At 36.7% G+C, this 15,710-nt stretch overlaps 2 protein-coding genes across 2 annotated transcripts in view; one reads left to right on the top strand and one right to left on the bottom strand.

Annotated features, from left to right (window-relative positions):
* CNTN5 (contactin 5) overlaps nucleotides 1–15,710 on the bottom strand; it is a 1,662,845-nt gene that overhangs the window by 1,375,699 nt on the left and 271,436 nt on the right. The gene's annotated exons all lie outside the window — the stretch shown is intronic.
* Nucleotides 8,524–9,800, top strand: LOC114118359 (L-lactate dehydrogenase B chain-like). Its single transcript, XM_027979106.3, has one exon. The coding sequence runs from the start codon at nucleotides 8,682–8,684 to the stop codon at nucleotides 9,555–9,557; it is 876 nt and encodes a 291-aa protein (XP_027834907.2). The 5' UTR covers nucleotides 8,524–8,681; the 3' UTR covers nucleotides 9,558–9,800.

Consider the following 15,710-nt stretch of genomic DNA (forward strand, 5'->3'; position numbering starts at 1 on the left):
CTTAAGTCTCCTGCATTGGCAGGTGGGCTCTTTACCATTAGCACCACCTGGGAAGCTCATTTTCTATGCTTAGCTTTTATTAACTACATTCCAAAACTTGTTAATATCAGGACAACATAAGAAATATTTATCATGTTAACAATATTCATTGAGTGAATATAAAGCATGAACTATAATAAAAATATACAGCACAATATAATGCTTGAAACTGTACCTTAAACATATAAAATAAGTGATACTGAGATTTGATTTTATGTTTTATGAAGCTAAGATTACTAAAATAGGGATAGAAAAAAGTATCTGTTCATGGTATAAACAGTTTGACTTGGAATCTGGAGCAAATATAGTTAATATTATTACTTCTACTCTTGCCTTTAAAAATACAAGAAGATAAAGTTAGCGGAAAATAAAATTACTGCTAATTATTTTATTTTGTAGTTCATTTTAAATAAAGACATATTTTACCACTGCGAAGTCCTCCTATTTATTTTCCCATATTCAGTATAAAATGTGCAAAAAGCTTTAGGTAGCACTCAAAAAAGAAAAAAAAAAATGAATAGCCAATGAAAGAACAACCAAGATGGTTAGTAATCACTAATGTAAACTTTAAAATGCAATTCACAGTCACCGAATAAGAAAAAAATAAGTTATAAAGTTCAGAATCAAGTGCTTGTGAAATGATAAGTCTATAGGGACTTTTACACACTGTTGACGGGAGTATAAATTCCTACCACAGATTTACATGAGACTATAGAATCTCCTTCCTACCAACTCCTTTGCAAGCCAGTTTGATTGACAATTTGGTCACTTAACAAAAGAAAAACTAGAACTCGTGACTGATGAAAGAGGGAATGTAAATAATAAGTTCAGGAAGAAACTGCAGAAAAATAACTTTTAGAATGTGATTAGTTCTAATTAACTGTAGGAGATACTCATTATACATTGAGGAATAAAACAAAAAATTATCTAGCCTGAATAGATGAGTTACAGTAAAGTCTGAGATTATAAAATAACAAGAAAGACATATATGAATAGATGATAGATTCATCAATGGTCCCCTGGAAATAAGTATCATTAAATTGTCAGTGGATGGTGTATCAGGTGACAGATTGGTCTCAGAAACCAAGGAAGAATCTTTAAGAACAGTGAGTGTTGAGGCCTCAGTCAAGATGCTATTTGAGAGAGAAATGTAAACTGATTTTTAATAAAGAATTCGATATTAACTTGAATACAGGAAATTATTATCTACCTATTTTCAGTTCAGTTCAGTCGTTCTGTCACGTTTGACTCTGCGACCTCATAAACTGCAGCACACCAGGCCTCCCTGTCCATCACCAACACCCAGAGTTCACTCAACCTCACATCCGTCGAGTAGGTGATGCCATCCAGACATCTCATCCTCTGTCGTCCCCTTCTTCTCCTGCCCTCAATCCTTCCCAGCATCAGAGTCTTTTCCAATGAGTTAACTCTTCGCATGAGGTGGCCAAAGTACTGGAGTTTCAGCTTTAGAATCATTCCTGCCAAAGAAATCCCAGGGTTGATCTCCTTCAGAATGGACTGGTTGGATCTCCTTGCAGTCCAAGGGACTCTCAAGAGTCTTCTCCAACATCACAGTTCAAAAGCATCAATTCTTCAGTGCTCAGCCTTCTTCACACTCCAACTCTCACATCCATACATAACCACTGAAAAAACCATAGCCTTGACTAGATGGACCTTTGTTGGCGAAGTAATGTCTCTGATTTTTACTATGCTGTCTAGGTTGGTCATAACTTTCCTTCCAAGGAGTAAGCGTCTTAATTTCATGGCTAAAACACCATCTGCAGTGATTTTGGAGCACAAAAGAATAAAGTCTGACACTGTTTCCACTGTTTCTCCATCTATTTCCCATGAAGTGATGGGACCAAATGCCATGATCTTCGTTTTCTGAATGTATATGAGCTTTAAGCCAACTTTTTTGCTCTCCTCTTTTACTTTCCTCAAGAGGCTTTTTAGTTCCTCTTCACTTTCTGCCATAACGGTGGTGTCATCTGCATATCTGAGGTTATTGATAATTCTCCCGAAAATCTTGATTCCAGCTGTGCTTCTTCCAGCCCAGCGTTTCTCATGATGTACTCTGCATAGAAGTTACATAAGCAGGGTGACAATATACAGCCTTGGTGTACTCCTTTTCCTATTTGGAACCAGTCTGTTGTCCCATGTCCAGCTCTAACTGTTGGTTCCTGACCTGCATATAGGTTTCTCAAGAGGCAGGTCAGGTGGTCTGGTATTCTCATCTCTTTCAGAATTTTCCACAGTTTATTGTGATCCAAACAGTCAAAGGCTTTGGCATAGTCAATAAAGCAGAAATACATGTTTTTCTGGAACTCTCTTGCTTTTTCAATGATCCAGCGGATATTAGGTTCATATTAAGACTTTATCTATCATATTTATTCCTATTGTTTTCTTCACAACAAGATAAAAGAGCTTATTTATATAATCATGGGTGTGTAGGCAAGTTTTCCAACCATCATTTCTACATTTTATGTAAGAAAATATAATCACCATATTTTAGAAAAAAACTCAACTTTTAACACTCACACTTTGTTCTTCATGTTGGATTATATGCCAAAATAATGATTTATTGTTGTTCGGTCACTAAGTTGTGCCCAGTTCTTTGCAACCTCATGGACTGTAGCATGCCAGGTTTCCTATCCTTCATATCTCCCAGAGTTTGCTCAAATTCATGCCCATTGAGTCAGTGATGCCATCCAACCATCCCATCCTCTGTCATCCTTTTCTTCTCTTGCCTTCAATCTTTTCCAAGATCAGAGTATTTTTTTTCCAATAAGTTGGGTCTTTTCCAATAAGTCAGCTCTTTACATTAGGTGGCCAAAGTACTGGAGCTTCAACTTCAGCATCAGTCCTTTCAATGAATATTCAGGGTTGATTTCCTTTAGGATTGACAGTATTTATGCTTTTGCATAAAATAGAGAACTTATTACTCTTACCTGACTATTGAGTTAGCTGTAGTCTAAGTTAAGTCGCTTGCTCAGTTGTGTCTGACTCTTTGTGACCCCGTGGACTATAGCCCACAAGGCTCCTCCATCCATGGGATTCTCCAGGCAAGAATACTGGAGTGGGTTTTCATTTCCTTCTCCAGGGGATCTTCCTGACTTAGGGATTGAACCCAGGTCTCCCACATTGCAGGCAGACGCTTTAACCTCTGAGCCACCAGGGAAACCCTGATAATTAGCAATTTACAAACAGTAATGTAGGCAAGAAAATCAAGTTTATAATTATATTTATTCTATATATGACCACCTACATTAATTGTTTAAATTACTTGCTAAATTAAATATTGCTAAGTCACTTCAGTAGTGTTTGACTCTGTGTGATTCCATAGACAGCAGCCCACCAGGCTCCCCCGTCCCTGGGATTCTCCAGGCAAGAACACTGGAGTGGGTTGCCATTTCCTTCTGCAGTGCATGAAAGTGCAAAGTGAAAGTGAAGTCGCTCAGTCGTGTCCAACTCTTAGCGACCCCATGGACTGCAGCCTTCCAGGCTCCTCCATCCATGGGATTTTCCAGGCAAGTGTACTGGAGTGGAATGCCATTGCCTTCTCCTAAATTGAATATTAGTGCTGTACTTTTAAAATACTGATATAGAAGATACTATACTTTAATCACTGACTAGTTAGTTGATGTTGCCTTTGTGTGTGTGTGTGTGTGTGTGTGTGTAGGTATTTAAAATAATTCTGCTTTAATTGGTTTATTTTTTTCCCTCAAACATATACTCTCTACATAAAAGTATACCTGGAAGCATTGTTATCTCCTACCCTGACAGGGTAACATCATATACTTCTTCTATATTAAATCATTTTCACTTCTGACACATATCTTACAGATGAAAGAAAATGAGACAATTAAAAAATAAACCATTTCTTTCAAATTCCTATATGACATTCATTATTTTATAGTATGGAGAACTTTAAAGGATATTACATGGTTGGAGAGTAATGTATTATTCTTTTCTGAAGAGAGGGATCTCACTTCTAGGTTATTATGACATCAGCAAAATTATTACCATTTCTAATCTGAGTGAAATTTTAACTTTAGGAAGTAGTTATATACAGTTATTTTTTACCCCAAGAAAAACTTTTTACCCCAGGGAGATCTATAGTAATCAAAATTATACCAGATTTATCAGTTCTAGTAGCTTATTTGCTGTCTTCTTCAAACAATACTGTTCATATTAGAGTCTCAGGCATTTAAGAGATTAACTTTACAAAAAGTAGCAAAAATATTGTACCTCCTTAGTTTTTTAATACAATTATATCTGGTTTCTTTCGAACAGACATTATTGATGCACTTATATCAAGCAATTTTCCCAGTGCTATTTTAAATTTATTAATGAATTAAGAATTTATCACTTTAAAGTATTTTTAAGGTTTAATATATTTTATGCATTTCCTGGTATTGCATTGGGCATTGGACATTAATCAATATTCAATGAACTTATAATAGAAAGTAAGGACTACATAATTTCGATGTTAAGAAACACATATATATGGAATTTAGGAAGATGGCAATGACTACCCTGTATGCAAGACAGGAAAAAAGACACAGATGTGTATAACGGACTTTTGGACTCAGAGGGAGAGGGAGGGGTGGGATGATTTGGGAGAATGGGAATTCTAACATGTAAACTATCATGTAAGAATTGAATCGCCAGTCCATGTCTGACATAGGGTGCAGCATGCTTGGGGCTGGTGCATGGGGATGACCCAGAGAGATGTTGTGGGGAGGGAGGTGGGAGGGGGGGTCATGTTTGGGAACGCATGTAAGAATTAAAGATTTTAAAATTTAAAAAAAAAAATTGAAAAAAAAAAAAAAAAGAAAGACCTTGTCTAAAGCAACCGCTGGTAAGTTCAACAGGTTTGTCATGCAGGCAGTGCAGATGTAAGTTAATTGATTATTGGAACAGAGAAGACATCACTACTAAGTGCTTCATCATGTAATCACCATATTTATGTCAAGATGTCTATTCAATTAGGTTATGACAAAAATGCAAAACAGTTCTTGGGATGTCTTCATTGAAAGCCAACTGGCAATCTCAATAGGATCCATCCCCAAACCCTCCAACAGTATAGAGTCAAAATCAATGTTTCAACCTGTCATACGACAAACTCAGAAATAACCCTTCTCAGGATTCAGTGTTTACTATAATCCATTTAAATGTAGTAACTGGATAAAAAATGGCCTCCATTTGTGATTTTCTATTTTTCTTTAGATTGTTCATACTGAACATGTTTGCAATGTTTCTTAAGAAACATGAGAGGGCAGAGGGCTTCCTTTATAAGCTCAGTTGGTAAAGAATCTGTCTGCAATGTAGGAGACCCTGGTTCTCTGGGTCAGAAAGATCTGCTGGAGAAGGAATAGACTACCCACTCCAGTATTCTGCCCCAGAGAATGCTATGGACTGTATAGTCCATGGGGTGGCAAACAGTCAGACATGACTAAGCAATTTTTAAAAATTTATTTGTGATTTTCTACTTTTGTTTAGATTGTTTATAATGAACATGTTTGCAACGTTCCTTTACAAACATGAGAGGGGAATTTTAGCTTTATAAAAATCTGAACATAGAATAAATATATCGTGGTAGAATGAGTGTGAATTATCCTATCTGGGTTTAAATCCCAGATTCTCACATGTTAGATATAAAATATTAGATAAAATTTTCCCTCAGTTTCCTCACTGTTAAAAATGGAATAATAAAAGTCCTTACTTCAGAGAGTAATATAGATTTTAAAAACATAACCCTATTAAAGAATTCAGACCATCTCTGGCATACAGCTTGTGTTTGGTGAATTACTACTCTTATACATACATTAAATCTGTGAGCACTCTATCTAAATATTGAATTTTGCCTTTTTTGCCAAAATATACCAATTTGTTAGGTGATCACACCTATTTTATTCTTGTATATTAGCTACAGTACTAGATGCCTACACCTATCAGCAAGGTCTTGCCCACATCAATTTTCAAATCTGTGAAATACAGCAGGAAATAGTAGGACTCAATCCTCTTATCTGCAGTAAAATAAAGGAATGGGATTATCATAAACTGTGTTTTTATGATACTTCATATTTTGGAGTAAGTTCTTTAAATGGACATATCTAGTTAATAATATTTATTCCTTGCAAAATTCAATTTTACAAATAAAAATATCAAATCATAAAAATGAAACAAACCATGTTTCTAAATTAAGAATGGAGTCAAAATGTGTATCTCAATTTTCTAAGTCTAAATCTCTTGCTTTTTTGTTGTTGTTACATTGTATCTTCTCCCTACTTTTAATATTCATCATAATAAATGTTAGTAATTTCTTAAAATTATCCAACAAAGTTTCAAAGATTTTTTTTTATGTTACAGAGGAGTTGAGGTGAAGTGAGTGAAAGTGAAATTCGCTCAGTTCAATTCGTGTCCAACTCTCTGGGACCCCATGGACTATCCATGGAATTGTTCAGGCCAGAATACTGGAATGGGTAGACTTTCCTTTCTCTAGGGGATCTTCCCAACCCAGGCATCAAACCCAGGACTCTCGCATTGCAGGTTGATTTTTTACCCATTGAGCCACAAGGGAAGCCTAAGAACACTGGAGTAGGTAGCCTATCCCTTCTCCAAGGGATCTTCCCGACCCAGGAATTGAACCGGGGTCTCCCGCATTGCAGGCAGATTCTTATACCAACTGAGCTATCAGGGAGTTGAAGGCACATGCAAATTTCCATATGAGTATTTGACTATACTATTAAGGAATATCATTTTGACTTTCTAACTTTTCACTATTTAGTAAAGATATAAACTTCTATCAAGATAAATTCTCAAGCAAAGTGTGTAATACTTTTTCAGCCAAAAATTAAGTTGCAAATCAACAGCATATGTATTAATACTGTGTTATTATAACCTGTTGATTTACATATTTTTCTATCAAGTGCATAAAGAGACTAGCCATAATTAGCAATTATTTCTGCTTTTTCCATCCAAGTTTTGGTTTCTGTTGTTGTGGTACTTAACCTCTCTGAGGTTATTTATACTGTTTATACTCAGAGAAAACCAACCCATTTATTAAAAAAAAAACATCAGATTAGGGTGGTTTGTCTTTCCTAGCATTTCTATGCTAAGGCTCATTTCATGAATATATTTTTGAAATACAGTGATTTCACACTTGAGTTTACTATTTGGCAGCTGTTACAATATTCTACTATGATCACCCTGCACATTTGGAAACATTTATATAGGCATTCCTAGCTTCAATTTTGATATCATGGCTACATTACAGGAACTTGTGAGTGGTGCTACTTGTACTGCATTTCTCTTTAATGATGGTTTCTGCCCTGTGACAATATAAAAAGTGCCCTTCTATCATAAGTCTGTAAACTTCTGGTACTGAGGCCAACCTCATCATATAGTCAGTATGACAGTTCTCCAAGAACCTGCTGGATTACAGCCATTGCCTTATTGCCATTGTCAGTTATTACACAATTAGATGAAATTATGTGTGGGTAGGGTAATTCAGATCTTTCAACATTCATAATGATGATGAACAACTCTAGTTCTTATTGCATTACCTGCCTTGGCTAACAGCACAAAATGTGTTCACTGGATAACAACCAATGCTCCAGTCAAATCTATGACATGAAGATACGATCTTAGATCTCATCTTTCTTAATAGGTGGAATCAAGTAAACTCATATTTAACCCAACTGCTGGAACTTCATGGACAATTAATTTGGGCTCAACTAATCAGGTTTATGATGTAAGGTGACATAAGCTCCTATCATTTCATTTAATGTCACTTAAGGTGATATTCTAGAAATAACACAGCCCAGGTCCCTGTAAATCATTATGTTTCAATGGTCATGATTTTGCTCTCCAGAAGACACTGGGAAGTGTCTGAAGACATTTTTGACTGTCATCATGTGTGCAGTGCAGGGTGCTACAGTGAGCAAAGGTTGAGGATGCTGCTAAGGATCCCGCAACACACACAACAGTCCTTTCATCCCCTCCAACAATTATCTGACTCAAGATGTTAACAGTGCTAAAGGTGATACTTCCGACTTTTGCTGTTTAGTCACTAAGTTGTGTCTCTTTGTGAGTCCATGGACTGTATCCCACCAGGCTCCTCTGTTCATGGAATTCTCTAGGCAAGAATACTGGAGTGGGTTGCTATTTCCTCCTCAAAGAATCTTCTTAACCCGGGAGAACTCATTTCTCCCGCTTTGCAGGCAGATTCTTTACCACTGAGCCACTTGGGGTCCCTGATTCTGACTTTAGGTGACAAAAATCTGAATTTCAACTAATGCCCTTCAGGGGGATATAGTCAGAATACTCCAAAGTTGTTTTCTGGTCTCCCCTATTCATATAGTCCATAAATGCTGGTACAGTGAAAATTTAAATTACAGAAGTGTGAAAAAGGATATAATGTAGAGTATAAGAATACGTTTCGGGCTTGTGGATCCTGCGCCGGAGGAGACGCAGGCTGCTGACTTTGTCTTCGTGCAGCCCTTACCACTCTCTGGAGAACTTTCTCTCCCCTGGCCACAATCGCAACTCTTAGGGAAAAACTGATTGCACCAGTCGTGGAAGAAGAGGGAACAATCCCAAACAATAAGATCACTGTACTGGGTGTTGGACAAGTTGGTATGGCATGTGCCATCAGCATTCTGGGAAAGTCTCTGATTGATGAGCTTGCTCTTGTGGATGTTTTGGAAGATAAACTCAAAGGAGAAATGATAGACCTGCAGCACAGGAGCTTATTCCTTCAGACACCAAAAACTGTGGCAAACCAAGATTACTCTGTCACTGCCAATTTAAAGATCATGGTGGTAACTGCAGGAGTTCGCCAGCAAGAGGGGGAGAGCCGCCTGAATTTGGTGCAAAGGAACGTTAATGTCTTCAAGTTCATCATTCCTCAGATTATCAAGTACAGTCCTGACTGCATTGTCATTGTGGTTTCCAACCCAGTGGATATTCTCACATATCTTACCTGGAAACTAAGTGGATTACCCAAGCACCATGTGATTGGGAGTGGATGTAACCTGGATTCTGTTAGATTTCGCTATCTTAAGGCTGAAAAACTTGGCATTCATCCCAGCAGCTGCCTCGGATGGATTTTGGGGGAACATGGCAACTCAAGCGTGGCTGTGTGGAGTGGAGTGAATGTGGCAGGCGTTTCTCTCCAGGAACTGAATCCAGAAATGGGAATAGACAATAATAGTGAAAACTGGAAGGAAGTGCATCAGATGGTGGTTGAGAGTGCCTATGAAGTCATCAAGCTAAAAGGATATACCAACTGGGCTATTGGATTAAGTGTGGCTGATCTTATTGAATCCATGTTGAAAAATCTATCCAGAATTCACCCAGTGTCAACAATGGAGAAGAGCATGTATGGCATTGAGAATGAAGTCTTCCTGAGCCTTCTATTTATCCTGAATGCTCGAGGGTTAACCAGTGTTATCAACCAGAAGGTGAAGGATGAAGAGGTTGCCCAACTCAAGAAAAATGCAGATACCCTCTAGGGCATCCAAAAGGACCTAAAGGACCTGTGACTTCTGGCTGCAAGGCTGTAGAAACTTAAAACTACAGTTTGATTAACCACGAGCCTTTAGTCTGTATACATGTACATGGAGCACAGTTCACTTTTGTCTTCCTAGGTCTGTGAATCTGGGCTCCCAGAATCAAAGCCCATGCTTGCTTTAATGCTTGCAAGATGAGTCCTTGAACAAATAAAATAAACCACGTAGCATTAAAAAAAAAAAAAAGAATGTATTTCAGGAAAAAAAGTCTTAAGCACCTTTCCTCTAGAGTTAATGGCAGACAGACAGATTCAAAAATATAGCAACACTAAAAATACAACTATCTTTAATTTAAGCCTATGTTTGAAACAGTAAGAACTTGGGTGTACGTAGTTTGACAGTGATGTCAATAATTTTTGCATGCACCGTTCTGTATTAGAACTGTAGCTAAACAACACTATTTTTAATAATCAATTTTCACATATATTTTTCCATAAAGATTTTGTCAAAAGTTATTAAGGAATCTGACTTTAGATTCCAACTAATCAATCACTCATTAGTATTTTTCTAAGTGTGAACAAAGCGCCTATCACTGTCCTTTCATTACTCTAAAAGCCTGTTCTATCTACAAGGGAATCTAGTTTACTCAAAAGGTAGGAGAAAAGCCCTTGAGTGCCATTCCTCTAAGTCTTGTTACGTTGCCAGAGCCTGTAGTTCTTTATATATTTATTTATGTTTTGCCTAAGAAACACTATGGGTACTTTTTTCATAATCCTGGACCTGAGCATGAAAGAGCCTGATTTAGTAGGTATGGAATAAGATACAAAAGTAGGCATTTGAAAAAAAAAATATTGGTGATTTCATGCTGATGATTTCAAACCATAGTTTCAGAGATTCAACTCTAAGTCCACAAGCTACTTGTGAGAAATTGAATAGGAAGAGTCATACAGGTCAAAAATTTTAAAGACTTGTCAACAATACATTGTTATTACTTTATAACAATAATTTATTGAATCAAAAATTGTTGCAAGCAATTTATCTGCCACAAGTAGTCTAGGCATTGGGGATATGGTAATGAATAAAACAAACAAACAAAAAAATGATCTGCTCTGATGGAGCTTACATTCCAATGGGAGAAGACAGAGAATGAATTACTAACATAAGGCAGAAACAATTTATAGTTTTCTTCAGATGCATACTTTGGGATGATTTATTAGTAAACTCCAGAATGAGATAATACATTTAAGAATTTCTTTCCTTTGAAATATGTTTCTTCTCCACATCTCTCTTCATAGACTCATAATACTATCAGTCAATTTTTGAAAATATTGACTAATATCAAATTAAAAGGCTACAGTTAACTTGAAAGTAGTAATATATCTGGCTTTTATATGAGGTTGTTTCCATTTGTTACAAGGTAACTAAAAGTAACAATCTAGTTTGCATTTCCACCAACAGTGTAAGTGGGTTCCCTTTTCTCTGTGGCGGATTCATGTTGATGTATGGCAAAACCAATACAATATTGTAAAGTAATTAATCTTCAATTAATATAAATAAATTTAATTAAAAAATAAAAGTAACTTCTGACATTTAATTTCCACTTGTGAAAACCTACTGCATGTTTTACTTTTGCTGCCTTTATACCTCTGTCTTAGAATTACATACATTCTTATAATTAAATTTTTGTGTGGTATAATGAGATGTTATCACCTTGTTATGTAACAAGACATAATTTTTTGAAGTTCTCTGATTTGAAGGACAAAGAGAAACTATAATATGTGTTTATGTGTCTGTACATGTTTTTTCAATACCACAGTTATCCAAGTCTATGCCCCAACCAGTAACGCTGAAGAAACTGAAGTTGAAAGGTTTTATGAAGATCTACAACACCTTTTAGAACTAACACCTAAAATAGATGTCCTTTTCTTTCTAGGGGACTGGAATGCAAAAGTAGGAAGTCAAGAAACACCTGGAGTAACAGGCAAATTTGGCTTGGAATGCGGAATGAAACAGGGCAAAGACTAATAGAGTTTTGCCAAGAGAACACATGGGTCATAGAAAACACCCCCTTCCAACAATACAAGAGAAGACTCTACACACGGACATCACCAGATGGTCAACACCAAAATCAGATTGATTATATTCTTTGCAACCAAAGATGGAGAAGCTCTATACAGTCAACAAAAACAAGACCAGGAGCTGACAGTGGCTCAGATCATGAACTCCTTATTACTAAATTCAGACTCAAATTGAAGAAAATGGGAAAACCGCTAGACCATTCAGGTATGACCTAAATCAAATCCCTTATGATTATACAATGGAAATGAGAAATAGATTTAAGGGCCTAGATCTGATAGATAGAGTGCCTAATGAACTATGGACTGAGGTTCATGACATTGTACAGGAGACAGGGATCAAGACCATCCTCATGGGAAAGAAATGCAAAAAAACAAAATGGCTTTCTGGGGAGGCCTTACAAATAGCTGTGAAAAAAAGAGAGGCGAAAAGCAAAGGAGAAAAGGAAAGATATAACCATGAATGCAGAATTCCAAAGAATAGAAAGAAGAGATAAGAAAGCCTTCTTCAGGGATCAATGCAAAGACATAGAGGAAAACAACAGAATGGGAAAGACTAGAGATCTCTTCAAGAAAATTAGAGATACCAAGGGAACATTTCATGCAAAGATGGGCTCGGTAAAGGACAGAAATGGTATGGACCTAACAGAAGCACAAGATATTAAAAAGAGGTGCCAAGAATACAAGGAAGAACTGTACAAAAAAGATCTTCACAACCCAGATAATCATGATGACGTGATCACTCATCTAGAGCCAGACATCTTGGAATGTGAAGTCAAGTGGGCCTTAGAAAGCATCACTACGAACAAAGCTAGTGGAGGTGATGGAATTCCAGTGGAGCTGTTTCAAATTCTGAAAGATGATGCTGTGAAAGTGTTGCACTCAATATGCCAGCAAATTTGGAAAACTCAGCAGTGGCCACAGGACTGGAAAAGGTCAATATTCATTCCAATCCCAAAGAAAGGCAATGGCAAAGAATGCTCAAACTACCACACAGTTTCACTCATCTCACACACTAGTAAAGTAATGCTCAAAATTCTCCAAGCCAGGCTTCAGCAATAAGTGAACTGTGAACTCCTTGATGTTCAAGCTGGTTTTAGAAAAGGTTGAGGAACCAGAGATCAAATTGCCAACATCCGTGGATCATGGAAAAAGCAAGAGAATTCCAGAAAACATCTACTTGTGCTTTATTGACTATGCCAAAGCCTTTGACTGTGTGGATCACAATAAACTGTGGAAAATCCTGAAAGAGATAGGAATACCAGACCACCTGATGTGCCTCTTGAGAAATCTGTATGCAGGCCAGGAAGCAACAGTTAGAATTGGACATGGAACAACAGACTGCTTCCAAATAGGAAAAGGAGTACGTCAAGGCTGCATATTGTCACCCTGCCTATTTAACTTCTGTGCAGAGTACATCATGAGAAACGCTGAACTGGAAGAAACACAAGCTGGAATCAAGACTGCCAGGAGAAATACCAATAACCTCAGATATGCAGATGACACCACCCTCATGGCAGAAAGTGAAGAGGAACTAAAAAGCCTCTTGATGGAAGTGAAAGAGGAGAGTGAAAAAGTTGGCTTAAAGCTCAACATTCAGAAAATGAAGATCATGGCATCCGGTCCCATCACTTCATGGGAAATAGATGGGGAAACAGTGGAAACAGTGTCAGACTTTATTTTGGGGGGCTCCAAAATCACTGCAGATTGTGACTGCAGCCTTGAAATTAAAAGACGCTTACTCCTTGGAAGAAAAGTTATGACCAACCTAGATAGTATATTCAAAAGCAGAGACATTACTTTGCCGACTAAGGTCTGTCTAGTCAAGGCAATGGTTTTTCCTGTGGTCATGTACTGATGTGAGAATTGGACTGTGAAGAAGGCTGAGTGCTGAAGAATTGATGCTTTTGAACTGTGGTGTTGGAGAAGACCCTTGAGAGTCCCTTGGACTGCAAGGAGATCCAACCAGTCCATTCTGAAGGAGATCAGCCCTGGGATTTCTTTGGAAGAAATGATGCTAAAGCTGAAGCTCCAGTACTTTGGCCACTTCATGGGAAGAGTTGACTCACTGGAAAAGAGTCTGATGCTGGGAGGGATTAGCAGCAGGAGGAGAAGGGGACGACCGAAGATGAGATCGCTGGATGGCATCACGGACTCGATGGACGTGAGTGTGAGTGAACTCCGGGAGATGGTGATGGACAGGGAGGCCTGGAGTGCTGTGGCTCATGGGGTCGCAAAGAGTTGGACACGACTGAGCGACTGAACTGAACTGAACTAAACGTGTTTTTTTGTTTTTGATTCCACTATTTGGTGCACTATATTTGGATAATTTGAGAAGCATTCCAATCGATAAAAAAAAATCACTGAAAACTTAAATAAATAGATTTAAATTTAAATCTATTTATTTACTACAGATTTTCTTATACCTTTATTACGTGATTGTTAATTCTAATCCTCAAAGACAAGATAAAATAAGCAGTGTTATCTAAACATACTCAATCGTGGATTCCTTTTCATTGAGCTTACGAAAAGACCATATGCCGTGAAAAAGTGATTAAGAACACAGGGAAATGTGGAAAAGATTTTTTTTTTAATCTGAAAAGCCAAATTAAAAAATATTTTATATACACACACAGACACATGCACACACTCACACACACAAACAAGTATAATTATATAATTAGATTCCAGGAATCTTATTAAGTGTGAAAAGGTTAAGCAGAAATACGGCCTTTCTATTTTATGTTAAAATTTAGTGATTTTAGTGCTTGCATTTCAATCTAAAGAGGAAATAATTTTGAGATTATTTCCTAATCATTGTCACTCTTCTCTCTCAGGAGAACACAGAACAGTTCATTAGACATTAGACACACATCAAGACATTAGAAAGAATTGTATCAAAGGAAAGAATACAATAAAAGGAAGGAGTAGTCAGAATAGAGAACATCAAATATTTTGTTGGAAAATAAGTAACTTTGGACTGGTATAGAATAGATTGCAAGAAGAATAGACTGGAATAAGCCAACAATCCACCGAAATAAATAACTAAAGGTACATGCAGAAAGATTCTCTGAACACACACGGTAGTAGGTATGCAAATAGATCTTAAAAATAAAAATAAACTTTTAAAAATGAATTAATTTCACTACTGATAGTTTATGATTAAACAAGATAGATGATCCATAAAAAAAGATCCTCTAAATCTGCAATTGTGTATATTTACACACTGACTTGCTGCAGGAAAGATTTAGAGTAACTAATAATTTAAGACCATTTTAAATTATAAAATTCATATTTATAATTTCTTTGCTGTATATTTAATTTTTCAGTAGTGAAAAATAGAAAATTCTTACACTGATATAATCTTTGTTTGGTTTCAAGGCCAAATCCTATCATAAAATAAATAATCTCGACCCAAACAGAAGTAACCCCTTAGTCACACAATCAAAGATTTGGGGTTTTGTTTTGTTTTTAATCTGCCCACTGTGGTAGATGATCTAGGTCATAATTATAATGATTATTATTCTTAATAGTATGTGTTTTTATACTTAAATTAAATGTAATAAACTTCAGGTAGTTCTCATTCAATGGGTTCAGTTCTATCAGTTCACAAAGCATCTTATCTTCATAAACTTTTACTTTCATTTATTAATTCAAAAATACTAAATGTTTACTGTGCTTCCAGTATATTACAATTCAAAGTCTTTATCTAGGTATCATTGCACATTTCCTTGCATTTGTTCAGTACTACCTGGGAACAGAGGACCCTGGAGTGCTGTAGTCCATGGGGTCTCAGAGTTAGATAGAAACTGAACAACACTCCCACCTGGTCCTTGCATGAGGACCCCAGTGTCAAGTTAGCAAAGCAAGGTTTTCAACATCTTTCAAAACACTGTCTCAGTGAAACTGTTCCATTAAAGAATATGACAGAGTCAGCATGCATAGAACCTCAGTTAATTTATTTATGGCTCAGTCACTCCAGATCCCATTGAGAATTTATTTTTACCATATAAAATGATAACAAATTTAGTTACTTGGTGATCTTATCCTGACTTATTTTAGAAATAGTAATGTGTGTGCA

This window comes from Ovis aries, chromosome 15, assembly GCF_016772045.2.
Source record: "Ovis aries strain OAR_USU_Benz2616 breed Rambouillet chromosome 15, ARS-UI_Ramb_v3.0, whole genome shotgun sequence".
NCBI classification, from domain to species: domain Eukaryota; kingdom Metazoa; phylum Chordata; class Mammalia; order Artiodactyla; family Bovidae; genus Ovis; species Ovis aries.